This window comes from Gamsiella multidivaricata (genome assembly GCF_025024155.1).
Source record: "Gamsiella multidivaricata strain RSA 2152 chromosome Unknown BC939scaffold_13, whole genome shotgun sequence".
Taxonomy (NCBI): domain Eukaryota; kingdom Fungi; phylum Mortierellomycota; class Mortierellomycetes; order Mortierellales; family Mortierellaceae; genus Gamsiella; species Gamsiella multidivaricata.
Window position 1 is genome coordinate 195567 of NW_026251721.1, and position 25669 is coordinate 221235.

General features: G+C 48.9%; 12 protein-coding genes across 12 annotated transcripts, besides 2 other annotated features; 11 read left to right on the plus strand and 1 right to left on the minus strand.

Annotated features, from left to right (window-relative positions):
- Positions 1–1536: 1536 nt before the first annotated feature.
- On the plus strand, positions 1537–2609 carry BC939DRAFT_483377 (uncharacterized protein; the record flags this gene model as incomplete). Its single annotated transcript, XM_051559176.1, is given in 8 exon segments — positions 1537–1600; positions 1688–1720; positions 1761–1776; positions 1842–1926; positions 1985–2143; positions 2170–2295; positions 2306–2368; positions 2385–2609. 8 exon segments carry the CDS (start codon positions 1537–1539, stop codon positions 2607–2609), a joined length of 771 nt encoding a protein of 256 aa, XP_051415104.1.
- Positions 2610–2727: 118 nt separating this feature from the next.
- On the minus strand, positions 2728–4509 carry BC939DRAFT_442825 (GTP cyclohydrolase II-domain-containing protein). Its single transcript, XM_051554441.1, has 2 exons — positions 3459–4509; positions 2728–3224 (listed from the first exon to the last, which is right to left on the minus strand). Exons 1-2 carry the CDS (start codon positions 4319–4321, stop codon positions 2846–2848), a joined length of 1242 nt encoding a protein of 413 aa, XP_051415105.1. The 5' UTR covers positions 4322–4509; the 3' UTR covers positions 2728–2845.
- On the plus strand, positions 4510–5930 carry BC939DRAFT_442827 (cytochrome c oxidase subunit VA-domain-containing protein). Its single transcript, XM_051554442.1, has 2 exons — positions 4510–5045; positions 5589–5930. Exons 1-2 carry the CDS (start codon positions 4952–4954, stop codon positions 5915–5917), a joined length of 423 nt encoding a protein of 140 aa, XP_051415106.1. The 5' UTR covers positions 4510–4951; the 3' UTR covers positions 5918–5930.
- Positions 5931–6500: 570 nt separating this feature from the next.
- BC939DRAFT_490685 (uncharacterized protein) lies at positions 6501–8305 on the plus strand. The gene is made up of 4 exons (XM_051559460.1): positions 6501–6592; positions 6965–7068; positions 7295–7606; positions 7746–8305. Exons 1-4 carry the CDS (start codon positions 6518–6520, stop codon positions 7840–7842), a joined length of 588 nt encoding a protein of 195 aa, XP_051415107.1. The 5' UTR covers positions 6501–6517; the 3' UTR covers positions 7843–8305.
- Positions 8306–9391: 1086 nt separating this feature from the next.
- On the plus strand, positions 9392–11764 carry BC939DRAFT_442831 (uncharacterized protein). Its single transcript, XM_051554443.1, has one exon. The coding sequence runs from the start codon at positions 9751–9753 to the stop codon at positions 11461–11463; it is 1713 nt and encodes a 570-aa protein (XP_051415108.1). The 5' UTR covers positions 9392–9750; the 3' UTR covers positions 11464–11764.
- Positions 11765–12067: 303 nt separating this feature from the next.
- On the plus strand, positions 12068–13277 carry BC939DRAFT_474609 (tyrosine phosphatase-like protein; the record flags this gene model as incomplete). The annotated part of the gene is made up of 5 exons (XM_051558435.1): positions 12068–12101; positions 12226–12542; positions 12687–12808; positions 12919–13058; positions 13198–13277. The coding sequence occupies 5 exons, from the start codon at positions 12068–12070 to the stop codon at positions 13275–13277; spliced, it is 693 nt and encodes a 230-aa protein (XP_051415109.1).
- A 1438-nt stretch (positions 13278–14715) lies between these two features.
- Positions 14716–14926: a sequence feature (Protein overlapping with rRNA (BC939DRAFT_49674, KAI7828754.1) was converted to a misc_feature.).
- A 390-nt stretch (positions 14927–15316) lies between these two features.
- Positions 15317–15549: a sequence feature (Protein overlapping with rRNA (BC939DRAFT_49674, KAI7828754.1) was converted to a misc_feature.).
- A 742-nt stretch (positions 15550–16291) lies between these two features.
- On the plus strand, positions 16292–17101 carry BC939DRAFT_500540 (uncharacterized protein; the record flags this gene model as incomplete). The annotated part of the gene is made up of 3 exons (XM_051560055.1): positions 16292–16357; positions 16492–16802; positions 16888–17101. 3 exons carry the CDS (start codon positions 16292–16294, stop codon positions 17099–17101), a joined length of 591 nt encoding a protein of 196 aa, XP_051415110.1.
- Positions 17102–17494: 393 nt separating this feature from the next.
- BC939DRAFT_442842 (mitochondrial outer membrane translocase complex, subunit Tom22) lies at positions 17495–18444 on the plus strand. Its single transcript, XM_051554444.1, has 2 exons — positions 17495–17894; positions 18039–18444. Exons 1-2 carry the CDS (start codon positions 17541–17543, stop codon positions 18105–18107), a joined length of 423 nt encoding a protein of 140 aa, XP_051415111.1. The 5' UTR covers positions 17495–17540; the 3' UTR covers positions 18108–18444.
- BC939DRAFT_442844 (uncharacterized protein) lies at positions 18445–20225 on the plus strand. The gene is made up of 3 exons (XM_051554445.1): positions 18445–19252; positions 19467–19483; positions 19595–20225. Exons 1-3 carry the CDS (start codon positions 18786–18788, stop codon positions 19978–19980), a joined length of 870 nt encoding a protein of 289 aa, XP_051415112.1. The 5' UTR covers positions 18445–18785; the 3' UTR covers positions 19981–20225.
- A 138-nt stretch (positions 20226–20363) lies between these two features.
- Positions 20364–22186, plus strand: BC939DRAFT_442845 (glycoside hydrolase superfamily). The gene is made up of 4 exons (XM_051554446.1): positions 20364–20747; positions 20857–21027; positions 21123–21188; positions 21300–22186. Exons 1-4 carry the CDS (start codon positions 20514–20516, stop codon positions 22053–22055), a joined length of 1227 nt encoding a protein of 408 aa, XP_051415113.1. The 5' UTR covers positions 20364–20513; the 3' UTR covers positions 22056–22186.
- Positions 22187–22274: 88 nt separating this feature from the next.
- On the plus strand, positions 22275–23694 carry BC939DRAFT_49739 (uncharacterized protein). Its single transcript, XM_051559722.1, has 2 exons — positions 22275–23329; positions 23420–23694. Exons 1-2 carry the CDS (start codon positions 22341–22343, stop codon positions 23535–23537), a joined length of 1107 nt encoding a protein of 368 aa, XP_051415114.1. The 5' UTR covers positions 22275–22340; the 3' UTR covers positions 23538–23694.
- On the plus strand, positions 23623–25144 carry BC939DRAFT_394095 (uncharacterized protein; the record flags this gene model as incomplete). Its single annotated transcript, XM_051552127.1, has 6 exons — positions 23623–23817; positions 23917–24017; positions 24054–24239; positions 24386–24596; positions 24639–24773; positions 24902–25144. 6 exons carry the CDS (start codon positions 23623–23625, stop codon positions 25142–25144), a joined length of 1071 nt encoding a protein of 356 aa, XP_051415115.1.
- Positions 25145–25669: the final 525 nt, after the last annotated feature.

Consider the following 25669-nt stretch of genomic DNA (forward strand, 5'->3'; position numbering starts at 1 on the left):
ATTATCCCCCTACCCATCTTCTTTTCACCCTTGCTTCTTCGAGTCCATCTCAGCTAAAAGTACCATGCCATGACCATTAATGCCTTAGCCTAACGGGTTATTTTTATTACAAAAATGCTAGACCAGGGCATACAAAACGTTCATCTCTTTATGCACTATGGTCCAACCCTGCATTGCAACTGAACTAAAATTTCGGCAGCCAACTTGCCCTAGTTTGTGCTAAATGTCGATGCTCAATTGAGGTCAGCTGTGGTCCTAACTCTTTTTATTTTTACAATCCCAGCTTTGGAGGACTCGGGGACAAAAAAAGGCGCTGTCCAAGCAAGGCTCTCAGGGGTCGGTCTTCGTCCGTGGAGGGTGCCGAACTGAGGGAGTAGAGCCATGTGTATGTGAGTGAGCAGGCAAGTGGGTGAGTGGGGTGAGTGTGGGTTGTGTACCTGAGGGTCAATGGTTTGTGCATTCTCTCCACATGTTAGAGAAAAACATACAGATGATGGAGTAGCAAATGGGCGTGAATCACTAAAAAAAAAATAAAAAAAAAATTCGACTGCATGCGCAACCCCAACTTGCCCGGTTTGCAGGCGATGGGCCGAGAACGAGGCCCACCATGTCGAATCAATTGCAACTCCTCCTCTATTTTGTTGGTGGAAAGCAAAAGAAATGAACACACAAATATTTCTTGCTGCCGCTGCCTGGTGCTGGTGCTTGCTACTGTTTGGGCGCATTATACTCGTGCTTGCGGTAGATGGTTCTTCGCATGTACCACCCTGTTGATATTCTCGTTTGTCTGTTTGCGCTGTCTGTGCAACCATGCGGCAGGGTGCTGTTGTCTTTTATTCATTAATGATTGCAGCCGAGTGGAGACTGAGGAGAGGGCAAAAGTGAGCCTCATTAACTTTCCACCTCAGATTCTTGCTGGTCTGCATAGCATGAAAAAGTGACCAAAAAGAGAGAGAGAGAGCCATGTGCTAATGAACGGTCGCTCAGTGGACAATGCTTGGTTGACGATGTGTAGGGCACATCGCCTGGTCATTGGATGTAGCGGTCAATTGTAGTGAATTGTAGTGCGCGCTTTACCTGGCGTGATTAACTGCGGAAACGGCATCGTTCTTTCTAAAGAATGCCTCAATCGTGTGCCTCAGCCCTGTGCAACAATCTGGAGATAAAACCTGTAATGTGTCTTCATATGCAAGTCCAGGCCTTTTTTTTTTTTTTTTTATTCTGAAGCCTGCGCCGTAGTGCATGCATGCGCGCATGCATGCATTATGCATCCTCATATGTTGCATTAACTAACACAGCAATGTGACAGAACCAACAATCGCGGCAAGTGGCGTTGCATGATACTTTGGAGCGAGCGCATTGAGAAACACGCACATACATTTACGTATGAATCGCCAGCTAGTATGCGATAAGAAAATCAAAAAAAAACGCGTCGGTTTTATTGTCATGTAATGGCATCGGTCCTTATCTCTCCTTTCCTGGTGTCCACAGTCCTCGATCACTTTCTTTCTCTCACTCCTTATCTCTGCCAACACTATGTTTCCCCTCGACCAGATCAAGGCCATCGCCACCATCGTCTCTGACTCGGGCGACTTTGAAAGCAAGCGCGGTGTCCATCAAGCGAATCAACATGTCCCAATACTGCTTGCTGACACCACATCTTCTGCTCAGCCATTACTCAATACAGGCCCACATCTGATTGATGATGCTATTGCCTATGGTAAAAGTACTGGGGGATAAGAAGGCTCTTATTCTTTCAGCTTTGAAAACGGTATGGTCATCTACAAAAAGACATATGGCTGGCAGGATATCTAATGTCTTTATTTCTTTTGTACCTAAAGCTCAATCGAGAAGCAGACAGATTCCGCACTGAACAAATTACTGATCAATTTCCGAGCCGAGATTCTCAAGGCCGTGCCGTGGCGCGTGTCGACGGAGATCGATTCCCAGTTCTCTTCTGAGAAGGAGGCGACGGATTGCCTAGGCTAAGGGAATTATCAGCCTCTACCATGATGCCGAAATCGGTAAGGATAGGGTCTTGATTAAGATCGCGTCCACTTGGGAGGGTATCCAGGCTGCCAAGCACCTCGAGTCCGTCGAAGGAATCCACTGCAACCTGACACTCTTATTCTCGTTTGTTCGAGTATGCACCCTGCACTTCTCTCGTAGACCTGGAGAGACGAACTAAGCCCATTGCGTCAGACTACCGGGGGGGGAAGAGGAGGGAAAGACCCTGGTGTAATTTCAGTCACAAAAATCTTTAACAATTACAGGCATATCGGCTACAAGACCATTGTCATGGGAGACCTCCTTCCGCAATATCGAGGAGATTGAGGAGTTGGCCGGCTTGCGACTTTTTGACCATCTTGTCCTCCCTGCTCGAGGAGATGCAAAAGTCCAACAAGAAGATCGACCGCAAACTAAGTACGGAGATCGCAAAGGCCTCAACAACAGAGCAGCAACCCAAGGTGTCCTTCGACGAGCCGTCCTTCCGATGGGTACTGAACGAGGACCCCATGGCGGTCGAGAAACTCGCAGAAGGGATTCGTAAGTTTACAGCCGATGCAATCAAAATCAAGAAGCATCTCTCTGACAAGCTGTCCCAGTAAGAGTGATGATCTCAGGGGACCGCGTGTTGCATCAACGACTCCTTGCGTCCCTTCCTAGTACGCAATTGCGTTTCTCGCCTGTAAATAAAGCCATATCTTATCTATGATCATCTAATCGTATGTTTAAAATCCACGTTTATTCGAACAGGAAAAAAGACACACGGCATCGTGTGGGATGGGGTAAAATTACAAGTAGGAAAGGCAAAAGGTATACAGAAAAAAAGGAGAGATGACCATTATACGCTCATGCTAGAGGGGATGCTGATCAAGTGCCTCATCCTCTCCACCTTGACCCTCAGATATTTGTCAAGCTCCTTGCCTCTGACAATCTTGTTCTCGACCGCACCCTCCCTAACCTCGAGGGATGCTTCTGTGCCTTGCTCAATAGCCTCCCAGGATTTTGGCATCATCGGCACTCTCTCGACTACCTTGATCTGGCTATCCTTCTCGATCTGTTCAATCTTGTCGGGGTTGTTCGTCAACAGGCGAACCTGGTTCAGGTCAAGATCCTCAAGAATGGCCTGAGCGACCTCGTATGTACGCTCGTCTGCTCCGTGGTTCAGCATCAGGTTGGCCATCACAGTGTCGTACCCCAGATCCTGAAGATTATACGCTCTATTGAAGGAGATAAGGTTATATGGTGTTAGTGCGACTGTTCTTTCTTACACAACGAGTAGGAGCTGGTCATTACAGTTTTTTTTTGCTTTAAAAGGAGTTTCAGGTGCTGAGTCGGTTGAGTGGAGAAACATCAAGTTTAGGAATGAATATTCACATGGGGCTAGAAAGTAAAACAGGGCAGAGATATCGAGCACTGTGAGGGGAAAAAAAAAGCACCCGTAGGTATGTTACCTTAGTTTCTCGGCAAGGCCGATGCCACGACCCTCCTGGCGAAGGTAGACCACAACGCCCGATCCCTCAGCCTTCATAAGTCGGATAGCCTCGTCCAATTGCTCTCCGCAGTCGCACCGCGCAGAGTGACCGATCTCACCCGTGAAGCACTCCGAATGGATACGGGTTAAAGGAATCAAGGGCACTTCTACCGATTGCACTACTTGTGGTGAATCTGTGGAGTAATTCGAGACAGGAGAAGAAGTAGGATGCTGCTGCTCCTCTGATACTGTGTTTCGAAGACGGCCCGTATAAGCACCCCGTTTCACTCGATCCAGCTCCGTCTCACCCCATTGGGCCTTGTCAAGACTCTTGCTTCGGATGGCATCCCCAAAGACAAAGGCCAGATGCTCCTTCTTGTCCTTCGAATTCTCGTAGATGTGCAAAAAGTACTCGGATCCGTCAGGAGTGGGAATCCTAGCTCTGGCCGTGCACCAGGCAATGGCATCGGTAATGCGCTTAGTGGGCTCCTGTGCCAGTGGTGGGGTAGAAGGAGGGGTGTTGTATGAGGCTGCAGTGGTGACAGTGGATGTGGTCGGGTTGACAGTGGCAGGACCGTCGATCTGGATGGAGGGGCGACGAGGGACGGGGGTTTGGAGAAAGACAGCGTCTTCGGCCTTGGTATGAAGGGTATGGGTATCTGGGTATGGCTGGTTGTAGCTGTGCCGGCTGCCGTGGTTGTGGTGCTGCCGAGAGTGGCTGTGAGAGTGAGCGTGGCTCTTGAAGAAGAACGGATTCATATGGTCGATAGCGTTCCTGGGGATGTAGTTGGCCTGGGCAGATGCAGGTGGGGTCTCTGTCATGGAGATATCGCAGGCCATCATGAAAGAGAGGTGTGAACAGGTACAGAAGATACAGGGGGAGGGAGCCAATTCGACAGAAAAGAAGAGGCTGCTTATAGGCGAGGGAGTGGATGCAAGCAGCGCAAAGAAACAGTGTGAGGTTGTGGGTATGAGAAGAGTGTGGGATTGCAACAAAAAAAAACGAATCAAGATCAAACAGAACAGGCAGAGCTGTAAGAGCGATGGTCCCACTTAAAGCGCCACTACTATTATAAATGCCATAGCCGTTGTATTTGTCATTATCATTATCAGACAAAGTTAGAAAGTTAGTCATCCTCGGTCTTCTGTACCTGCAAAATGAAGTGGAGCACCATTCAGCACACCGTTCGCAAACAGCCACGAGCAGTAGGGCAAGAGTGGAACAAGAATAGAGCCACCTGCCACCGCGTCGCGCACACTGGGTACGCAATGGACTATCCAGGGGCATTCGATCGCTATCCATTGCACCGGGCTCCTTCTCTCGACCCGGCCCACAGGAATTGTGCAGAGGCATCTATCCATCTGAGAAACGCACGTGACGAGACAAGAGTGTAATCGTGCACCCTTCTTCCGGTGACAAAAACAAGGCAAGCGCACATCGAATCAACCGCATTCAACAAACTGCATCCAACCATGAACCGCCTTGCTGCCGTCTCTCGCCCTCTCGCCGCCGCTGCCCGCGTCCAGTTCGCTCGCTCGGCTATCGCTGCTCGATCTTCTGTCCAGAGTACGTTCGTACACCATGATTTCCAACTTTGATCGCAAAGGATCGGGACAAAAACCAATAATTGCAGTGGACTGGGGGATGAATCAAAACCGGATGCAACAAGAACTCTGGATTCTGCTTTATTCCCGCTCGGAAAGCATGTCTTGCGACAATACTCACATGTGAATGATCCTTGTTGAACCTCTGAACCAAGATCAGTTCTGTCGGAGACGTCGGATCCGAGCACAAGATGGATTACTCGGAAGCATGTAAACATGTCATATTATATTGGCGAACTGGATATCGATGGCAGGATAGCAGTATGGAAGTCAACACACCTTCTCCTTCAGGGGTTTACTGATGTGTAGACGTTGCAACAACATAATCAGAGTCGATAACAGCTGCAGGAGTACTCAATTGGACAAAGACTGCCGTGTATGAGAGACATCAGGAACAGGAGTACATTGCTGGACAACTAACCAACCTATCAGGACGGCACCGCTTGACCGATTACAAGGCCGTTGTTAACAGTGACCAGCTCTTTTCCTTGTCCATTGTATCTAGTCCGCAACTACTCTTCAGAGCACGGCGAAGAGTCCTTTGAGCACTTTACCGAGCGCTTCGTCAAGTTCTTTGATAACGTTGACGATGTCTTTGAGCTTCAGCGTGGATTGAACAACGCTTTCGGCTACGATCTCGTTCCTTCTCCTTCGGTCATTGCCGCTGCTCTCAAGGCGTCCAGACGCGTTGATGACTATGCCACCGCCGTTCGTGTTTTTGAGGGATTGAAGGTCAAGGCTGGATCGGACGCTCTCTACAAGCAGTACTTGGATGAACTTGCCCCCCTCAAGGCCGAGTTGGGTGTCGAGACCAAGGAGGAGCTCGGATTGTAAAGAAAGCGGTCGTCATTCATTGCTATTCCCTGCATTTTTTGGCTGGAGGAAGACGAAGGATAAGGAGGAGGGTTCAGACAGAAAGACTAGAGGTGTTGCAAAGAAACCAAAATATATGTTCTTTGATAACTTATCTCCCTGCCCTTCCTCCCACATATCGATTCTCTACACGCGTATCGTTTTATATTTTACAATGGCCTCAGAGACTAATCGATTGTTTGCCCACAGCCCCTCGACATGACCCTAAAAGACCATGTAGTATGAAAATCATCTGTCATCTACTCCTCGAGCTCCTGATTGACAACGTGCATCAAGACCCCAGGGTTCCGTAACCTGCTATGCCGGTTTAAAAAGCAAGGATCCTCGAGTCCCCTCGTTATTCATCCTGGAGCATCTTTTTGAAACAGTCCTGACTTGTTGATCCATCCCAACCTGCTTCAATTTTCCAGCAGTCCATTTTTTTTTGCTCCTGTCTGAGCAGGAGTACCACAAGATCGCGGACTTGAACTCTGCAGCCTAGTGGTCCCACCCCTCCTTAAATACAAGCACAGTCCTGGGCCTGAGTGGCTCCTTAGAATCTAAAGAAAGATCCGAGTATATATGTCTGAGTTCCTCCCATACGCTCACAAGGCGTCCTCCATGGGTGCGTTCGTCTACTTCCATTCGGAAGAAGTTGTATATCCCTCTTCCACACCGAGTTCGTATCCATGCGGGCAAGGTACTATATGGGGGCAACATCTACCACCTTTTGAAACAACATCAAAAAATAACACCTGCCGTCGTGAGCTCCGCTGTCGTGATCTACGCACCCATTGCACTCCTTCAACAATCTTCCTAGGGAAGGCCCACCTGGCGCACATCCCTTCCGAGATGCGTTGATCCCCATATTGCTTTTATCCATCCTGGATTCTCGGCTGTAAGAATATATCTCTATTGTCTATCTAGAGTACTTTACACCACCTACTGTCATTCTCTTCCCACGCACAAGCGCCCACATAGAGCTTCTCTCTTTTTTTATATATATCGAGAACAACCATTGCAGTATAGGCAAATATTCATCGTGCGAGACAGGCGGTAGACAATCCTCGCGCTATTGAGGACCACCGTCCTTGGCCAAATCAGCCTGACCAACTACAGCGCTGGAGTCAAAAGTAAGCTCTATCCTTTCGTTATCACTATTTTTTTTTAAAGAGAGAGAAAGACAGACCTTAGCTCATTTGTGTCCTCATTCTTCTCTTTATCTATTCGTTCATACGAATAGCGACGCTGAATCAGAAGCAGACTTTGCCTGATACTACCAAGCTGGAAACATCGATATCTCGTCCTCGCATTCCTCCACCAGATCCGAAACGACCTCCCTTTCCTAGACTTTACTAGCCGATGCATTGAGAAATACCCCGGCACCTCCATTTTGCACTGCCCCAAGATGTACCAAGATATCAAGACTGGTCAATCTCGAGGCAAGACCATCATTCTCTCTATTGGAGTGCCTACCCCATTCCTAACGACCTCACAGACCAAGCCCTTGCCCAGGACACCTAGGACATGTTCCTTGGCAGATCCTCCGACTCAACCCCTTGATGACGCGATCTTGGACGGTGTTGAACTGGACCAAGAAAGCGAACGGACTCAAGGCTTCACCGGATTTCTGCAAGCATTCTACGCCAAATTCGCGGGCGCTTCGCATTCGTACTACATCGCTGGGACACCGAAATGTCCATTTCCGGAACCTGGCTTGGTCCTATGCTATAAGACTAGAGGAACGATATGGTCTTTATGCAGTTTTACAACAACGACTGTTGAGCAAAACAAATTTTAATTTCGATAGAATATATGGGTCACTCCCACAAGTATACTTGGGTGCTCCTGGAGGACCTAATGCAGCTTGGGCTAATGTCATGAGTGCAGTTGACGAGGGCGAATGAAACCGTCAATGATGAGGGATGCAGGGTTTGCATAGGCCCTGCATAGCATCAACCCATCGCCACCAAAATCGCCTGCACCATCATCCAGTATCCTTCCGCCACCCCAGAGATTCCTGAACCAACGTCATCGCCACCACCAGAGGTACCGTCGCCGTCCTTTTCGCCGTCTGAACCTTCAAAAGTACCTTGGTCGCCATTGACGACGGAAACCTCATTCCCTAGTCCCGTTAACGGCGCTGATAGCGGTAGTGTTGGAGGAAACGTGGGCAGGGCCGCAATTACGATGGTTAACTGTTCGGCCTTGCTCCAGCATTCTCCGTCAAAGCTCGTCAAAGCGATACGCCTACATTGCTCGCGATTCGCATGGTGAACTTTGGTCCACCTCGCGTCGCATTCACGTTTATGGGATCGTCTCAAGGCAGCGATTCAGAGTCGGCTGAAATTTCCAAGGGCTGGACAGGACAACCATACAGGTATTTAGGCATGATCCGAACCGCGAGTAGGGTAGTAGCTCAATTGAATGCATATCATTTTAAGCAGCGACAGAATGCGCGTTACAAACCGCGTACTAGTTCGGAAAAACCTCCCTCTCGCTTCCTCAGTATCTGTCCGATACGTTGTTCATGATGCATCGATTAAAAATAGCGTAGATCAATCTGGCGGCTGCCGCCGTGTTTTTTGGGGAGTTGTCATGGTTCGAGAGCAGTGTGTGGCGCCACGCGACGACGGTGCTCGTTGTTTTGTATCTTTCTATTTTTCCTCCAGTCCCTAGTGCAGAAATGGGCGTAAAGAAATATACAAAAGCCAAAAAACAAGCCTATTCCAGGTAAAAGAGGTCGTATTTTGACTATTGGCAGGAGTGCTTGATTGCATGTGTGCATTTTGGTAATAAATGGCATTCTGCGAGATCGGAGAAATAAATGCAATTTGGCATGCTTTCTTGGCTGGTTGGGTTTGTTTGTTATCCATCATTCCGTACTTGCTACTCTGTGCTTTTTGGCACAGGACCCGGTAGAAGTATTTGAGCATGGTCAGGGTGGGCCTTCTGGATATATTGAAATTTGAAAGTATTCAGAAATGAGCGATGACGGGATGCCTTTTGTTCCTTTTGAGTCCGCTGCGATGAAGTCCACATGGTTTATGGCAAGATTGAGAGCCTTTGCCACCATTCAGTTTACGATAGACTATGCCTTTTGTGCTCCCCGTCCTTACTCCCTTTGACTTTACTTGCAGAAATGGGGCAGTGCTTGGTGCCCAAGTCCTCTTTTTTTCCCGTCTTGGCTCTCAAGGGCAGCTTTTCCTTATTGAAGCCATAATGTTACGCCTCGATACAGAAAGTACAAATCTTGGCCGCAGTAGGAAAGAGTGGGTCTGGGCCGTGGCGCCGTTATTTTCCATTTTTATGGTTTATTTTAAGCGGCGAGTGGATGGCTGGGTAAAATGAAAGAGATGTCCACCCGCACACACAAGGACAAAAAGACTTTTCTATACGCCCACCAGTCGAGACACCCGCTGGCGTCACAAGGGCTATTTTTCATTCTGCGGACGCTTTTTTTTAGTCTCTCCTTCTCCTCCTTCTTCTTTCCTCTTTTCTTCTTCTGCAGGAACTCCATCCCTGCCTTACGTCGTCCGCCGTCCTCCCCTCTTCTTCAAAGACCCTTTCCTGGCAATCGACATTGCACCGTCCGTGTTGCATGTACATCATAGACTACCATATTATATCGTGCCGTACCATACCATATCTTACCATACATATCCCGCAAACGTTCTGTATCCCCCCTTTCCCTTTTCCCCCTTGCCTCCTGATCGCTTATTTAGGCAAGCAACTCTTTCTTCTTCCTCCTTCCTCCTTCCTCACGCAATCACTCCTCTTCCTCCTGATCTCTTTCCTCATTCTCTCTTCTTCTCATGAAGATCCATCAGCCCATCCTCCTGCTCAGTCTGAGCCTTGCCAGCGCCCTAGCCCTGCTGCCCAATGCTTCTGCCGCCCTTAATACCCACTTTCCAGCCCTGTCACACAATCACCACCACAAACAATCACATTCCCAAAAGGGCCACTCCAGGACAGGGGCTGCATCGAGCCAACTCACACCAGCAGCGGCTTCTCAACGCCGTGGTAGCAACAACAGGAACGCCAACGTCCCTCAAGGGCTCTCAATCCCTACAGAACTCTCGGCGCCTTCGGCGTCCTCTTCGTCGTCCTTACGCCAGCAAAAACAGCAACAAAGTCCTGGGAATTCAAAAATAGAAGTGGCCAAGCTCAATGGGAAGACGCCGGCCATCCGATCCGCCACGCAATATCACAAGAGGACAAAGGCAAAGAAAAGCACATCGTTCGCCAAGAGAGCCATAGACCCCCCGAAATATCGCCCACCCACACCCAGAAAGGGATCCCTTGTCGACCCATCTCCCTCTACAGAAACAACCACGGCATCACCGATACCCACCACGCCATTGCTGCTCTTGCCAGACTCGCGCTCAGTCTGGCATACAGGATCTTACCAAACTGTAAAATGGTCTCGCAAGTATCTCAGAACCCTGCCCAACGATACGACCGTCGACATCGTTCTCGTAGACTCAACCACCAACCGAAAAGTGTTCTCGCTCAAACGATTTATTCCCTTCAAGAAGGGGTCTGCCCAGGTCTGGGTCCCCGTCACCCTCCCCGAGCGAGGATCGTTTGTCCTGGTGCTAGAGCTGTATCGCGGTCGGAGCCAGGAGCAGGTTTTGGGCGCTCTTGCCTCGTCCACATCGTCATCATCACTCAAACAAGTGCAGCAGCATTCAGGGGATTCACTGGAAAAACTATCGGAAGGCCCAGCAGACGATACTAACAATCGTCCATCATCCAATGACGTGTTTTCGACCATCGTACGGCGATCCGATATTAGCATCGCTACAGGACCGCGCAAGGTTCCACGGGACAGCCCTTATCCTGGCTCGAAAGGAGGAGGGAGCCTCAGGAAGGGTCTAGGCACAGGCAGCGCGGGCACACATCACGATATCAACAACGACGACTACTACGTTGGTGCCAGTGATGAGCGGCCCTTTGAATTCTTGCCGGAGGAGATGAGAGAGGAGTACCCCAACACCGTACGTCCGTTAGAGCTGGAACACACATTCGGATTGCACCAGAAGGTCTATAGTCTTACGCCCTACACACTCAAATGGCAGATCCCCACTCGGGTTGCAGAGCTGTTGGAATATGCGCGACAGATGCAGAGGACAATTGGGACTCTGAACAAGCAACAGCAACAGCAGCGCACACCATGGACATCCAAATCGACGTTCTTGGCAAAGGTGCTGGTTGAGCTCGTGGCGGATCAGACGATGAAACCAATCTCGGTATTGGCGAAGGATGTGCCCGCAGAGACGATGTTTCAGTATCTTAGTATCCAGGATCGGGTCCCGCAAGCGTTTTATCGACTGCGGGTACAAATGGTGGTAGTTCAGGTCAAGCTCGACGGAACGACGGTGCAGGAGACGGCTGGTGGAGGAGCAATGTCGGGAAAGCAGCAGGCTAGAGGAATGGAGGGGTGGGAGTTTCCGAGTGACGGGGAGGTGATTGATCGGTACGAGGCTGTTACTCGCCGGTTCTGGGTATCGCAAGGCGCGCTCTAAGTGCTAAGAGGGTCGCACGCGGTACCTAACTTTTTTTATTCATCTTACATTCTTCATTCACATACCACCTGCATATCATACCCCATACACATCCACACACATATACACACACACACAAAAGAGACATAATGATGTTATTTCTTCATACTTCTATCCATCCTCTCTGAAAACAAAGAACAAAAACAAAAACAAAATCAAAAAAGATGCCCTCTATCCACCGTAAAATAATAATCATAATGAATAAAGAAGCACCGAGTGGTGACCATCATGAGCCTGGGATTCAAGCGTTCGTAGAAACAGAATGCCCTCGTGGTTTGTTTGCTGCCTGGGCCGATATCTTGGATCAGGTCCGCGCGCGGTGTTTATTTTGCAACACCACATTCCAGGAACAAGTGTAAGGACACTCATCACTTCAATGCTTTGTGTACAAAGCCGTTAGAATACATCCTGTACCTGGACTAAATGCTTCGCCGTGCATCTCGTCGCGTATATAGTACGCTCAACCCTTAATCTGAGGACATAAAAACGTTGGGGGGGAGGGGGGAAATGAAGGAACCTCCTCTTCACGCACTCCACTCCCTCTCACTCCGAACGTCCTTTCCATATGACCAAGTCCACCAGCCGAGCTGCCACTGCCAGTATGTCGCACAACTCTGCCGACGTCAATCAGAGGATCAACTAAATTGACTCTTTTTCTTGGAATCGTTCATTCGTGTGCATCACTGACCTTGCTGATCTTTTGGTACGAACTCTCCTCATCAGCGTCCGGCAAGAAGGCGCCCAAGCCCGTCAATCCCGTTATCAATCTCTACTTGTTGGCCTACAACTGGGCTTCGTTCGCCGCATGGTCCTATGTCCTTCTGCAGACAGTCAGGACTCTGCTTGCCACGGGAAACGATTACACCAAGGTCTATGCCGTCGTCGGTGATCAGCTCGTCTGGGTCCAGACTGCTGCCCTGCTCGAGGTCTTCCACTCACTCTTTGGATTCGTCAAGTCGCCTGTCGGTACCACTGCCATGCAGGTCGCTTCTCGCCTGTTGCTTGTCTGGGGCATCTGCACTCTGTTCCCAGTGCCAGAGGTGGGTCCACGTCGTGTTGTTGCAGCTCGATTTGCTCCCCGATCGCTTCAATTGCATCAATTGCTTATTGCTCGATAAAAATCAGAATGCATGTGCAATTGGTCTTCAGTGGCTTCTAACACGCGTATCTGCTCGTCTCGGTAGGTCCGTTCATACTGGGCATTCACGACCATGACGATTGCCTGGTGCATTACAGAGTGCATTCGTTACGCTTACTATGCCTTGAACCTGGTCAACCTGGGCCCCTCCTGGCTGGTTTGGTGCCGGTATGATTCACATATGTGATTAGAAAGCACAGATGCTTGATTCCACTGCGAAACCCAATGGATTGTCGGACCGCTCAACTCAACATTTATTTATTTTTTTTCATTTCCAGTTACACCTTCTTCTATTTTCTCTACCCCATTGGCGCTGGAAGCGAGGCTATTGAGATCTACCAGGCCCTTCCTTTTGCCCACACCGTCCATCCAGGCTACTACTACTTCCTGTGCGCCATGCTCTGCATCTACCCTCCTGGTAAAAGCTTTGTTAACATATGTCAATGGTTTCCATGACGCGTTTGTATCTCTTACCCATGCTCGCTACCTTTTTCTAACCAATACCCCTCTTTTCTTTGCCTTTGCGGTCTCTCTCTTTAATGGTTCCAATACGACAGGCTTCTTCGTCATGTACACCCACATGATCGGCCAGCGCAAGCGCTATCTGGGACCCGCCAAGGCCAAGAAGACTCAATAAAGTGGTCGCATCTTTTTCAGGCCTTAAAGATGCTCCCCGTAGCGATCATTAGCGCTTACGATACACGTCTCACAGTATCATCCATTCATTTTCATGCCCTCATGCATTTAGTCCATACGAATTGCTTGCAGAATAAACCGATATTATGTAGTCTACCATGCAACACCAAGGAGCTGAAAAAAGCTGTAAAGAACAAAGTACAAACGCTAGCTTTACATTTTTTGTAAGTAAACTCCCATATAGTCCTTTATGTCAAGTCCGTGCAGCATTGACAATAATAATATGTGATGGCACTCCTTTTTCTCCTAGCGGATTTCAATTCATGGTTTGCCACTTTGCCACTTTCAATTCAGATAAGCTGGCATGCTCGCGGTGGAAGGTCTGCATCATGTACGCCTGGACGTGCCCTACATGCACACTCAATTGTCATATCGATAGGCATGATAAACACCTGCTAGAGACGGTAAAAAGTCCATACATGAGACGTTGTTGGTGCGCTCTCTTCAAGGTCTCCATAAACAGCAAGAGATCGCGGAAACGACTGTAAGATTGCGGGCATTGCTGGAGGCATGTGCGTGGCTACAAATGTTATCGTTCGGTAATAGAGCAGTAAGACGCCTTACCCTGCGACAGGTCAGACAGAAAACAAGGAGTACATCTATTAACCACAAAAGCGCACTCGTACCTTTCATTCCTCACAACCTGACTTGAAGACCATCATCCGCATTAATGAACAGTGGCAATGTAAGGAGTAATGTTGATTATCCCACACTACACACACGGCCCTCGAGGATGAATTTGAGCGCCCATCCTGTGACCCTATGCTAAACCGAGCAAAAGATCTGTAGCCACCTTGAGCGGAACAGGAGGTCCTTGACGCGATTGATGTTCCAGTCATTTGGTTGCCCCAGTTACTAACGTGAGATCCGTCCTGGCATCATCAAGTCTGACCTAAGCAAGTAGCGACAAAGCCACAGCTCGACAATAGAAAGGTGGATAACTGGTTAGTACTGATACCATTAAAGACGAAATTGAAGCTTCCTTCATCAAAGGTACAAAGGAGATGATCGCTCAAGAAGAGGTACTTCTTTTTAAACCGAAAGTAACACTATCGGAGACCACGGCTCACCACCGACATTCTGCCTTGTCATTCGGCTAGAACAAAGACGGCTATGGGAAGGATATCTCCCCAAGAGGAGTGGTACGCATTGCGCGACACATGAGTGCGCGGGCCTTCCCAGAACCTTCAACGGCTTGACCAGGGGTGTTAAAGGTCCTTCCACTCTCCGCTATCGCCATCGTTTTCGGCACCTTGTTTATCTAACGAACACATATCTCACCTGCAGATCAGAACGACAACAGCCGATGTCACTTGCTCACTAGATAATCAATTCGCACGCGCCTATGGCCGAACAATCCAACGCGTTCCACAGAACAACTAAGGCCCTGTGGCCCTGGAAGGATGGGAGGATGGGAGAATGAAAGGATGAGTGGATGACAACCGGCAGAGATGGAGTGACGAACGGATTGAAGAAGAAGAATAGAGGGAATAAGGATGGAGGAAGGACGCGAGGAAGGAAGGATGGAGCAGCCAAGCGTTCATAGCGACGTTGCTTTTTGATCCTTCGATGTCGGCTCTTCCTATCATACTGAAGCAGAATTCAGTAAGCGTTGGATTGTTCACCCACTAATAGGGAACGCGAGCTGGGTTTAGACCGCCGTGAGACAGGTTAGTTCTATCCTACTGATGAAATATTCGTTGGACAGAAGGAAGCATTTACATAACCAGCAGACTTCATGCACAGAGGGCCAAAGGATTGCTTTCATCTTTGGTCACCCCAAATCAAACGATGACAAGGGTCAAGGAAGAAATCTCATCAATTGCCAGAAAGGGTTTGCACAGCTGCTTTTTCTGACAAAACATCATACAAGCAGGAGTGCTGAACATATCTCTAGCCGCATCTGAGCAATAAAGCGTCAAATGGGAAACAGTTTATAGAGAGCTGACAGGGAATTTAGAAGTGGAAATTGATATTTACCTTTTTGATGGGAGACGAAACGGTGAGCAGCGAGTGTGGGTCTTGCGACAATCCCTGGTAGACAGTTGTTCAAAATCTAGTCGATGGAGATGCTGCAGTCGTGGTGCATTAAGATAAGATCTGATAGGGTCGTCGTTTTCCTCTATATCGACACCTTCATTGCACTCCTCAAAGTGGAGGAGATAAAGGTCAGCGACAGAGGTAGCCAGTCGTGCGATTTCGGCAGTCAACATTGTGAATGAGGAAAAGAAAAGAGCTCTGATGAATCATGCTGCACACAGGGACACTTTCAATGGACGTTATGTTTATTTTTGATGGCGAAACTAGTTTTGCTGTTTTCAAATTTACATAAATTTCTTAGTAGACTATTTTAAAAGGAGGAGCGCGTCGCGGCCTGGGTGTGACTGGCCTGGGATCGCCTAACTAAGCCCAATATTCTCACGCATCACGACGCACCATGAATGCTCCTCAGAAGAAGTACCTGAACAAAAGCGCGGCAGTGCCGTCAACATCACGGACTTTGTAAAGAGTAATGAGGTGGTATTGGCGCCCATTGAGTTTGACAACTTGTGGATGTCATCAGCGATTCCCTACCTTCACTGCCCACAAGCCGCCAAGCAAACAGCAGAGCGCCTCTCGTTTGCAGTCCGTATGCATGCCAGGAAATACCACCAGTTCTAAGAATCAGGTATAACACAGTCTGCAGAGAAAGATTTTGCATTTTGATATTGTCATTACATCCTGAATGATTAACCTATAGACGAAGGAACGGGATAGTGTGGGGCATCTAGTCGCGAGTACGTAAAGAACGTAGAAGCTCAAAAACTCTTGAACTAGAGGTCATAATGACAAACGACGAACATTGGTTTGCCGAGGAAAGGGTAACACGCACTTTAATGATCCAAACTTCGATTCAGCGGATTGTACCTGAAAATGAATAGGCGTTTCTAGTCAAAAGTCTCATGTCGCGACTAGATGTCCAGCACTGTACGCATAGTAAGTCGAGGCAAAGCTCACGCACATGACCACGAGGCCAAGGAGGTACTGGAGATCAGCTCTTTTTTTAATGATCACTTGTCATCAGCGCCATGATCGCGTAGTACGGCTAGATATCTTCATTCATTTACCATATGCCCAGTCTTAATGATACATTGCTCACGGACCTATGGCTTTAGACGGCTGCGGTGAAAAAGAAGAAAGCTGTTATCCTGGTGGAAGGAAATGAAGCCGGTGAGAGGCGCGCAGATGAGGAGGACAAAGATGATTCTGATTATGTCGTGTCAGATGTGTCATCAGCCAGGTCGTCGTTTAGCACCATCGACATGAAGTGTATTAATCATTTAATGGGCCCTGGAACGACGAGCTCCAAGCTGAGAATAGAAGACAGGCCCATTGTCAATGGTACTGACCTGTCATTGCTCCTTACGGCTGCGCGAGTGGACATTGTTCTGCGCCAAAGCGGGCTGCAAGACGTGTCCGATCTTCTGTAAGTAACTGATCGTGGCTGCGATTGTGAATATTGTATTACTGAATATTCATCAACTAATGTTGCTTTGTATACTCTTCAATAGCTCCCTCAACTTTATCTTTGACGCTGAGTTCATGGCGAAACACCTGCCAGCAAAGATAAAGAGGGCTTTAGGACGACCGCCATTGCTAGCTCCACTAAAAGATGCCTCAGCGAACTCGTTTTTGGAAACCAAGGGTCATACAGAGTCTATAACGCGGTCGAGCAGTGTGATCGGGAGCGCGACATTTTACCCTTATATATTCACTTACAGATAATAAAGTCAACAAGGACGTGACGATGGACTGGCGATGTCCATTGTATTATATTAGAGGAGTCAAGATCACTGCTCCTCCTGTTATCAATGTTTCAAATACGAAATAAACACATATCCATAAGTCCATTGCAGATGACTTTTTAAGCAACGAGCTACGGTACGCGGTCAAGTAGCTACTGAAGCTCGGGTCGCTGAAAAGAACAATATCTCTTTCTTTCTTGTATCGAGGGGAAAGATCTTTTAACAACCAGAGGTCGGCGAAATCAACAAAACACATTGCCCCATCTCGGATTCGAACCACTCTAACCAGACGCATACATTTGATGCAGTGAAAAAGGAGCAGTCCCTGAGAACAAAAAAAGGTTTCCGATCGCTGGATCGATTCGGTCATTCATTCTTCTCTCTCTGCACCTCTCAACACCTCAACACAACTCGCAACCATGGTTAAATTGGAAGAAGTCAGCATCGATCACGTCGAGGAGGAGGAGTACACCGACAGCGATTCCTCCTCGATCTTCTCTTCGGACGAAGACGAAGACGACGTTGACAACATCGAGTCGATCATAGATCGATTCTGGGCCCTCCAAGACGTCATCCCTGCAAAGACCCGCAAGTCGATCTCGGACAAGTGCTCCTCCGTCTATAGCTGGGGAAAGTACGGTGCCAAATTTCTCGGCAACTCAGCTTGGGTCTTGACCACAAGTGCATTGCTCCTGGTCCTGCCCTTGATGATCGAGCTTGAGCACGAGCAGGGTTTGATCGAATACGAAAAGATGCAGCAGCAGAGCAGCCAGGCAAGTCAACCTTTCAATTAAGCAGGAAATGACAATCCCGCCGATCGCTGTTTTTTCCGTGCCATTCTCATCTATTATCTTGCAATGGTGGCAATAAATACACATGCTGATTGATGTATTCTCTTTCTTGTTGCAATATTATAGATGCTTTCCCAGCCCACTGGTCAGCAGCAAAAGAAGCAGACCTCTGGCATTGTCCCCCCCGGTTTCTAAGTGCGATCAGTAGGGACGTTCATGGATGCAGCAAGTACAACTGACAATCACAATGGCGTCGCAGCTCGCTAAGTGAGTTCGACGAAAGTAAAGGCAAAGGAAAGGGCGGATCGGGCAGGATTGATTCATGTTAGCCTACATTCATTTCGGCAGGGCAGCTGGATTCGATTGTCTCGATCTTTATTCGCTTTCTTCAGTCTCTCTTCTACTTCAATTGCCAGCACCATGGACGCCTTTTTTGTTCCCATTCTTTTAACTTTCATCCAACCCATGTATGATGTATATTATCTCATCCCCAAATAAAGATGTACTCGTTTAGAAGCGACGGATTCATTTCCATTTCCTTTCGATTATGGTGCTATTGTTCAAGAGAAAGATATAACCCAAGTCAAGGCAAAGTCAGCGCAAGGAAGATGTGCAGCTGAGACCGTGATGCGATTGGCTGACAGGGACGCGAATGAGATGAGAGCCAAGGCACCCTCCTCAGTCGTTTACGGCTGCTCTTTGTAGGCACAAAAAAAGAAAAGAGTGAGCAACTCCCCCCCCGCCGTCCTTAAACCCTCCTTCCAACTCATTCTCCAATCCCACACTTCATCACCTTTCTAATCAGCCAACCAACCAACCGCCGAACCAGCAATAACCAACAAAGCAGACAACCTCATTCATCGGAAGTGCATCATGTCTGGATCTGTCGCCAAAGTAACCATCGTCGAGAGGGACGTCGAGTCGCTTTCCACGCTCGAACTCACCGAGTCTTCGACCTCGACTACTGCTGTTACCCCAGCGTCCCCCTCAGTCAAGGGCATTTTCAAACCTATGGAATCCTCTCTTCATCGTGAGTTGCCCATCTTCAGCAACCCACTCCTGGCCAACGCTACCCAGGCAAACTCTGTTCCCAGCAAGCCCAAGACAGGGCGGGTCAAGTCTGGAAGCAAGTCCGTACCTGTCCTCAGGATCAGCGCACCCAAAGTCGACGGCGAAGTCGTGGTGATGCGGCGCTTGGACACTGACCTCGTCAATGCCACGTCGATGTTCAATGCCGCCTATCCCGCCATCTCTGAGAAGATGAACGCCAAGGAGAGCACCTTTATCACTCGCAAATATGACGGCTATGTCGAGAAGTCAGGACCTTTGAATGGTGTCTGGTACGTAAAAAGTGCGACACGCCAAAGGCGGTAGTGCTATGGGAACCGAGAAAAAAGAAAAAAAGAAAAAAAAAAAAAGACCAACTGCGCTACTTTGTGGAGGGGAAGAATGGTGCCTGAGGGAAGAGTGGGTTGTGTGACTCGGGGAGAGCAAAAGGACATTATTGTGGCCATGTGGCTAATTTGGAAAACCTTCCTTTTTCAATCTTCTTAGGATCACTGTTACCCAAGGTATATAAGGACATATCATGCATTGAAAACAACCTGCATAAGAACCAATGCCCAAGGACAGACGAGCTATTACCCAGTATACTTATGTGTTCTTACTCTTCAAATGGCTAGCCAAGGAGCTGGCAAAGGAGTACGAGATCGACCATTTCATGCGCCCACTCTTGGAGGCATCTCTGGGAAAGAATGGATCCGCCACGGAGGGAGAAGAGGTTATGGAGAAGGTTGTTGTCTCCGAGATCACGATTGTTCAAACGACGGAGCAGCAGATCATCGAGGAAGACGAGCGACAGTTACTGGAAGAGAGCCAGGCTGTCGAGGATACGGCCGAGAGGATGGAGGAGCTCACCATCGCAGATGTCGCAGGAATGAAGCGCAGGATTGAGGAGTTGGAGGAGCAGGTCTCCAGAAATCAGAAGAGGTTCCGCGGTTTGGTGACAGTTGCAGTGGGGCTCGCCGCTGCGACGGTCATCCCTCAGGTTCTTCCTTACTTCCCGTAACTTTTTTCTTCTTCTTTTTGACTGAATGGCCTGTTGACGGGCCATCCGCAAACAAAGGATTATGGCTGCTTCTTTTCTTTTTGGTTTCCATTTACTGTCTTTCGTTCGAGGGATATACCATCTAACGCACTCTTTTCAAAAACTAATACTTCACGACAATTGCACTTTTCTTTCTTTTTCTTTTCTTTTCTTTTTCTGTGTACACTGATACGATATATTCTAGTTATGCCCTCCTTTGTTATGACCTGTTTGTTTCTTCAATAAAGATACCAACTGGATCACCATGCACTCCATATCCATGCTTCCGTCGCCAGGTACGATGCACAGCGAGCAGTCGAAGTGGGTAGGGTGTGCGGGGTAGGTGCTTGGGCCGCATTTATTGAAGCATAGGACGGTAAATCCTCGGACCGTTAGCAAAAATCAGCTACTGCTCCAAAAATAGGCAGGCCGTTTACACCTCATGCTTCGCGAAGCACCGTTCCTTCTTCATTCTCTTCATCGGCCCACCATCACAAACACTCATAAAAAGAAGGATGAACAACGCGATTGAGGCCTCAAACTACAGTCCCCAAACTGCCTTCATGGCTTATCCTCACCCCGACGCCTTCATCGTATGCACTTACTTTGTAGCCTGGGCTATCTATGCCAGGAACCACAACGTCTTTGATCTGCCTGTCCAGAACCTGACCCATGTCCTCTATGCCTTTGCGAACCTCGATGCCGAAGGCCGCGTTTTCCTCGGTGACCCTTGGGCCGATACTGACAAGGTGCGTCTATCCTGAATCGTTCACCCCGTTGGTTTTGGCTGTCCTCTTTTCTCGCTGAATTGCCTTGTGCCTAACAACATGGATTGTCCTGTTCGTTCCCAATACATAGCACTATGAGGACGATTCATGGAACGACACCGGCAACAACCTGTATGGCAACTTTAAGCGACTCGGACTCTTGAAAAAAGCCAACCGTCATTTGAAAGTGTCGCTCAGCATCGGTGGATGGACCTGGTCAACCAATTTCGCAGGCGTCGCAGCTTGTCCCGAGAAGCGGGCTGTAAGTCCAGAGTCAACTTGTTTCAGACTGTTTAAATTAGCTGCAATTGAGAGCTCTTCATGCTAACCGGACATGGAGTTTCCATCACACTATAGAATTTTGTACGGACCTCAATCGAATTGATGAACAACCTTGGACTTGATGGCCTGGACATTGACTGGGTATGTATCCATGATACTCACCAGTACATAATGAAGCACCGCGGTTGCCTCCCTTGCACAACGATCACTAATGTCAAATATACACGGTGGATGTCTCTTTCGAGTATATAGGAATATCCAAAGACATCCGATGATGCCGACAACTACGTCTCTTTGCTTCGCGAGCTCCGTCAGGCCATGGACCAGTACGCTACCGAAAAGGGCGATCAGATCCCATACCTCCTCACCGGTGCTATGCCCTGTGGAGAGACCCAATACTCGCTTCTGCGCCTTAACGAGATGAACCAGTACATGGATGCCTTTTACCTGATGGCATACGATCTTGCTGGATCCTGGTCGGACGCTGCAGGACATCAGAGCAACTTGCACGGAGGTGAGATCAATGTCGACAAAGCTATTCAGCACTACTTGGCTCAGGGAATCCCCTCGCGTAAGATCGTCATGGGCATGCCCATGTATGGACGCGCATTCCAAAACACCGACGGCATTGGTCACCCGTTTGAGGGCATCGGACCGGGCACATGGGAGCAGGGCGTGTATGACTATAAGCACCTGCCCCTTGATGGTGCTGTTGAGTACTATGATGGCGAGTCCGTCTCAAGTTATTCATATGATCCTGTGAAGCGCGAGTTGGTCACCTATGATTCACCTTTAGTGATTGACCGCAAGGCTGAATATATCGCCAGGCACAAGCTGGGAGGCGCCATGTTCTGGGAGTCGAGCTCGGACCACAACACAGAGCATGACCGATCGTTGGTCGGCAGCGTCAATAGAGCACTTCGACAACATGCGCCTTTGGACAGCTCGCCGAACCATCTGGACTATCCAAGCAGTATCTACGATAACGTTCGCGCCGGATTCCCGTAGACAGAAGCTTTCTTGAATAAACACTGCAATGCTTCCGCTTCAAAACATCGCCTATTACAGGAACAATATAGCTTTAATAGAAACGAGAGCATATCCGGATTACTACGTTGTCTGGGGCCTGAAATATTGTCCTTGTTGGCCGACTTGTTGAGTAGCAAACAATTTCACCTTTCCTCAATTGAGGTGTCCCCTTAACCTGCAGCTAATTAGGTCAGTTTCGTTCGTTTGGGTTCGCGAGTGCGCTTGTGCTGCCTGAGCAAACTCCTCCCGCTGTTCATCTACACCATGTCGCGAAACGTGCCCTTTGAAGATCCGCTACTGCACCCACCAACGCCGCCCATCGCCCCAAAGACTGCCATCGAGACACAGCAGGACCAAGCACAGCAACAGCAGCATTTGCATACCCAGCAGGTCGATGACGGGCCCATCCCATTTCAGTCCTCTTCCTCGGCCGACACCTCCGCTGTGTTTTCGCCACCGCCCTTTCCAGCCCAATCTGCTGCTGCAGTAGCAACTCCACCTTTGGTTGCCAAGGCAACTCCTGATTTTGTCGATCCACTCACAGCCGCCGCTTTAGAAGACCAGGACGGCCATGGCCATTCAAGGACGTCGATAGTGACAGAGTCAAGGACAGGAACAGAGCGCATCGGATCCAGCTCCACCGTGCTTCAAGCACCCTCGCCAAACATAAGCATCCCTGCCAATAACAACAGCATGCCGACAGAGTTCCCAACGCACTTGGCTTCTCCACCAATTCCTCAGAAACCCTTGTCCATCGGAGACACGACCTTTTCTGCTTTCCAGACCTTTTCGTCCGCGCTTGAGCCTTCAATGACCTCTGGAACATCGGTACCCACAATAGTCTCCGGATCGGGTGTGCCTCAAGTAGGCGAGGTCCCCAATCTGCGTCCGGATAGCAGTCTCAGCGCCCATTCACAGGAGTCTCCTTTGTCTGCGGGACTAGGCTTCGGTGCCCACGATGGCCAAGGCCTTGGAAGCGATACGGCGGCTGGACAGCAACGTCATCAAAAACAATGGGCGCAGCAGCAATCGACGGTGATATCCACCCATCCTTCGCGATTGGGCTTGCAGGACCACTCCGATATGGAGAGGCAAGACCTCAAAAGTCCTGAACAGGAGACTTCGATCAACCATCCGTTCCATGGAACACCAGGCGCCAGTTCGTTCCCAGATGAACCTCTACACACAGGCACACAAAGCAATGCTCAATTGCACATCAGACCAGTAGCCCATGGTCGGGAGCATTCTGTCGGGTAGGTAGTCAACGACACAGGTACGTGGAACTTTTTCGTGAAATTGCAGACCTGACTTACACTATCAAAATTTGGTGTTGCTATCGTTAGGATTCGATCTCCCGTGTTTGCAGTTCCTCAAAGCCCAATGCGTCAGGAAGGGTTGCCAGTGCTGAACTCACACAGCATGTTCCATGAGATCACCATGGTAAGCAGATCGGCCTCTTAATAGGCTATGATTGCATGTGTAGACCAGGACTCTTATGAAGATACTCATCTGTCTCTACAAATAGCCGGATGCGATGAACGATTTGATGATTAAACATGTCCCTGCAGAGCAGCGCGTGCTGAGAGACTGGAATACTTTGACAGAGGCCGAACAGCGACAGGCGTCTAGGGCAGAGATCTTGCATGAGCTCACCATCAACAATTCGTGGCGCGCCATGGCCAGATATACCCGAGCACAAATCCTTGCCACGCCATCTGAACGCATCCCGGACCTTATCAATGTATGGCAACGGAATGGATTGATGAATTAGGATCTGCCTTTGGAAGAGCTGTTTATCTAACCAAAGAGTTGGCGGTACTTTTTTTTTTGACATTTCTAGTTCTGGTACGCACGACTGCTGGCACTAATCAAGTTAGGACAGTATGAGATGGCGCAGGCTGAGTTGGAGCAGCTTGGAGATCTGCGTGGGCCTCAGTTCCGGTACGAGAATTATCCGCCGGAGATGTTTGCCCACAGCGATTTGCAGACAAAGGAACAACAACGCAACGGTACCCTTAAGAAGGGTTCTATGGTGCCGTTTGAACTGCTTGTCCTCAAGGCGCGTCTGCAAGGATACTTGGGGGACATTTACGAGGCAATTGATCAACTCTATGACCTGATCATGCATTGCAAAAAGGTATGGGGGATCCACTCGAGAGATGAGTGCACAGTGGAATGTCGTTATCGAGCACAAGAAAATGCTGATATTGCGAAAGTACTGAAAGATGCTTCTTCTCCTTCGATGATGTGTAATGTTTCATTTAGTTTGAGGCGATCTGCCGGGTGAGCGGAGACAGGGTTGGCGTAAGGCAATGGCAGGAGATCACGGGTCAGCTGCATCTGATGGTTCTCAACTATCTGGTTGAGCTCAAGGATTACTCGACGGCGACAAAGCATGGGCGCGACCTGGCAAGGAAATATGCCCAGGACGTGAACTTCCATTCTGGGCTGGGCCGATTGTACCTGCAGCTCGGAGATATCGAGCGAGCGGAAGAGGTATTCAAGCAGGTGGAGGACATGGTTCAGGGACAGCATACTTCAGCGACCGATGGACAGAGTCAGGAACAGGGACAACAACAACACTTTAAGCTACAGTTGATCATGAACCGCGCATTACTTGCTGTCACGCAAGGTCAATGGCAGGCCGCCAAGAGTGCGTTTGAAGAAGTCCTTGCCCAGGAACCAGAAAACCTCGCTGTAAGAGTGCTGCCTCGTGTTCTCATTTTCGCGCTTTTTTTTTTTTTTTTTTTTTTTTTTTTATTAATATCCACTGACTATTCTTGTTAACGGTTTATTTGCTACTTTTTTTTTTATTTGGGATGTAGGCTACGAACAATCTGGCGGTGTGTGAGCTGTATGCTGGACAGCTGAACGAGTCGATTCCTCGACTGGAACGACTGATGTTTGCATATCCGACCTCGGCAGGGACGAGTGAGCCGTTGGTGTTCAATATGGCGACGCTGTACGAACTTCGGACAGAGGGATCACAGCGGAAGAAGCAGCAGATGATGGTCGAGGTGTCCAAGTGGGCAGGCGATCAGTTCAACGTGGGCATGTTTAAGAGCTAGTTGAATAATAATACTTTATGATCTATATGGAATAATGTTTATTGTTTATTTAGTCTATGCGTGCAAGTGTAGGTGTTTGTGAGAAAAAGCAGGAAGCTTGGAGTGGATGGATAGGGATAGGGGTAGGGGTAGGGGAAAAGAATAGGAATAGGGTAGGAGGTCCATGCGAGCGAACGGATACACATCATGTCCGAGTGTGTGTGTGGGAGAGAGAGCACCGAGACAGGGCAGGAAGTTAATTAAGGTATTGCGGCGGGGGGGGGGGGGGGGAGAGGGAGAGAGGGATACGATGGCGCGATCTGACGATCTGTTTGGCGCAGAGCAGGGCAGGAAGCGGATCTATATTTTCATGATGATCTCGTTGGATATGTCAGCAACGTGGAAGACCACTGCCCTTCACCAGACAGAGTACGGGTGCTCGATGCTGCTGTATGCTGTATACACATACTATGGCCTGGTCAGTGGTGGAGTGGTGGGGACTCCTTCTCTCCTCCTCCAGGCGGTGTCCAATCAAGGCGCGTGGAT

Bases quoted from the DNA above. Each gene is read 5' to 3' on its own strand.
- BC939DRAFT_442825 (XM_051554441.1), bottom strand. From the start codon at position 4,321: ATGATGGCCTGCGATATCTCCATGACAGAGACCCCACCTGCATCTGCC. The intron at 3,225-3,458 runs GTAACATACCTA...CTCCTTCAATAG, and splicing joins GGCCTTGCCGAGAAACTAAG to AGCGTATAATCTTCAGGATC.
- BC939DRAFT_442827 (XM_051554442.1), top strand. From the start codon at position 4,952: ATGAACCGCCTTGCTGCCGTCTCTCGCCCTCTCGCCGCCGCTGCCCGC. The intron at 5,046-5,588 runs GTACGTTCGTAC...CATTGTATCTAG, and splicing joins TGCTCGATCTTCTGTCCAGA to TCCGCAACTACTCTTCAGAG.
- BC939DRAFT_490685 (XM_051559460.1), top strand. From the start codon at position 6,518: ATGTCTGAGTTCCTCCCATACGCTCACAAGGCGTCCTCCATGGGTGCG. The intron at 6,593-6,964 runs GTATATCCCTCT...ATTGCAGTATAG, and splicing joins ACTTCCATTCGGAAGAAGTT to GCAAATATTCATCGTGCGAG. The intron at 7,069-7,294 runs GTAAGCTCTATC...AGACTTTACTAG, and splicing joins CTACAGCGCTGGAGTCAAAA to CCGATGCATTGAGAAATACC.
- BC939DRAFT_442831 (XM_051554443.1), top strand. From the start codon at position 9,751: ATGAAGATCCATCAGCCCATCCTCCTGCTCAGTCTGAGCCTTGCCAGC.
- BC939DRAFT_442842 (XM_051554444.1), top strand. From the start codon at position 17,541: ATGGTTAAATTGGAAGAAGTCAGCATCGATCACGTCGAGGAGGAGGAG. The intron at 17,895-18,038 runs GCAAGTCAACCT...GCAATATTATAG, and splicing joins TGCAGCAGCAGAGCAGCCAG to ATGCTTTCCCAGCCCACTGG.
- BC939DRAFT_442844 (XM_051554445.1), top strand. From the start codon at position 18,786: ATGTCTGGATCTGTCGCCAAAGTAACCATCGTCGAGAGGGACGTCGAG.
- BC939DRAFT_442845 (XM_051554446.1), top strand. From the start codon at position 20,514: ATGAACAACGCGATTGAGGCCTCAAACTACAGTCCCCAAACTGCCTTC. The intron at 20,748-20,856 runs GTGCGTCTATCC...CCCAATACATAG, and splicing joins CTTGGGCCGATACTGACAAG to CACTATGAGGACGATTCATG. The intron at 21,189-21,299 runs GTATGTATCCAT...TCGAGTATATAG, and splicing joins ATGGCCTGGACATTGACTGG to GAATATCCAAAGACATCCGA.
- BC939DRAFT_49739 (XM_051559722.1), top strand. From the start codon at position 22,341: ATGTCGCGAAACGTGCCCTTTGAAGATCCGCTACTGCACCCACCAACG. The intron at 23,330-23,419 runs GTAGGTAGTCAA...TGCTATCGTTAG, and splicing joins GGTCGGGAGCATTCTGTCGG to GATTCGATCTCCCGTGTTTG.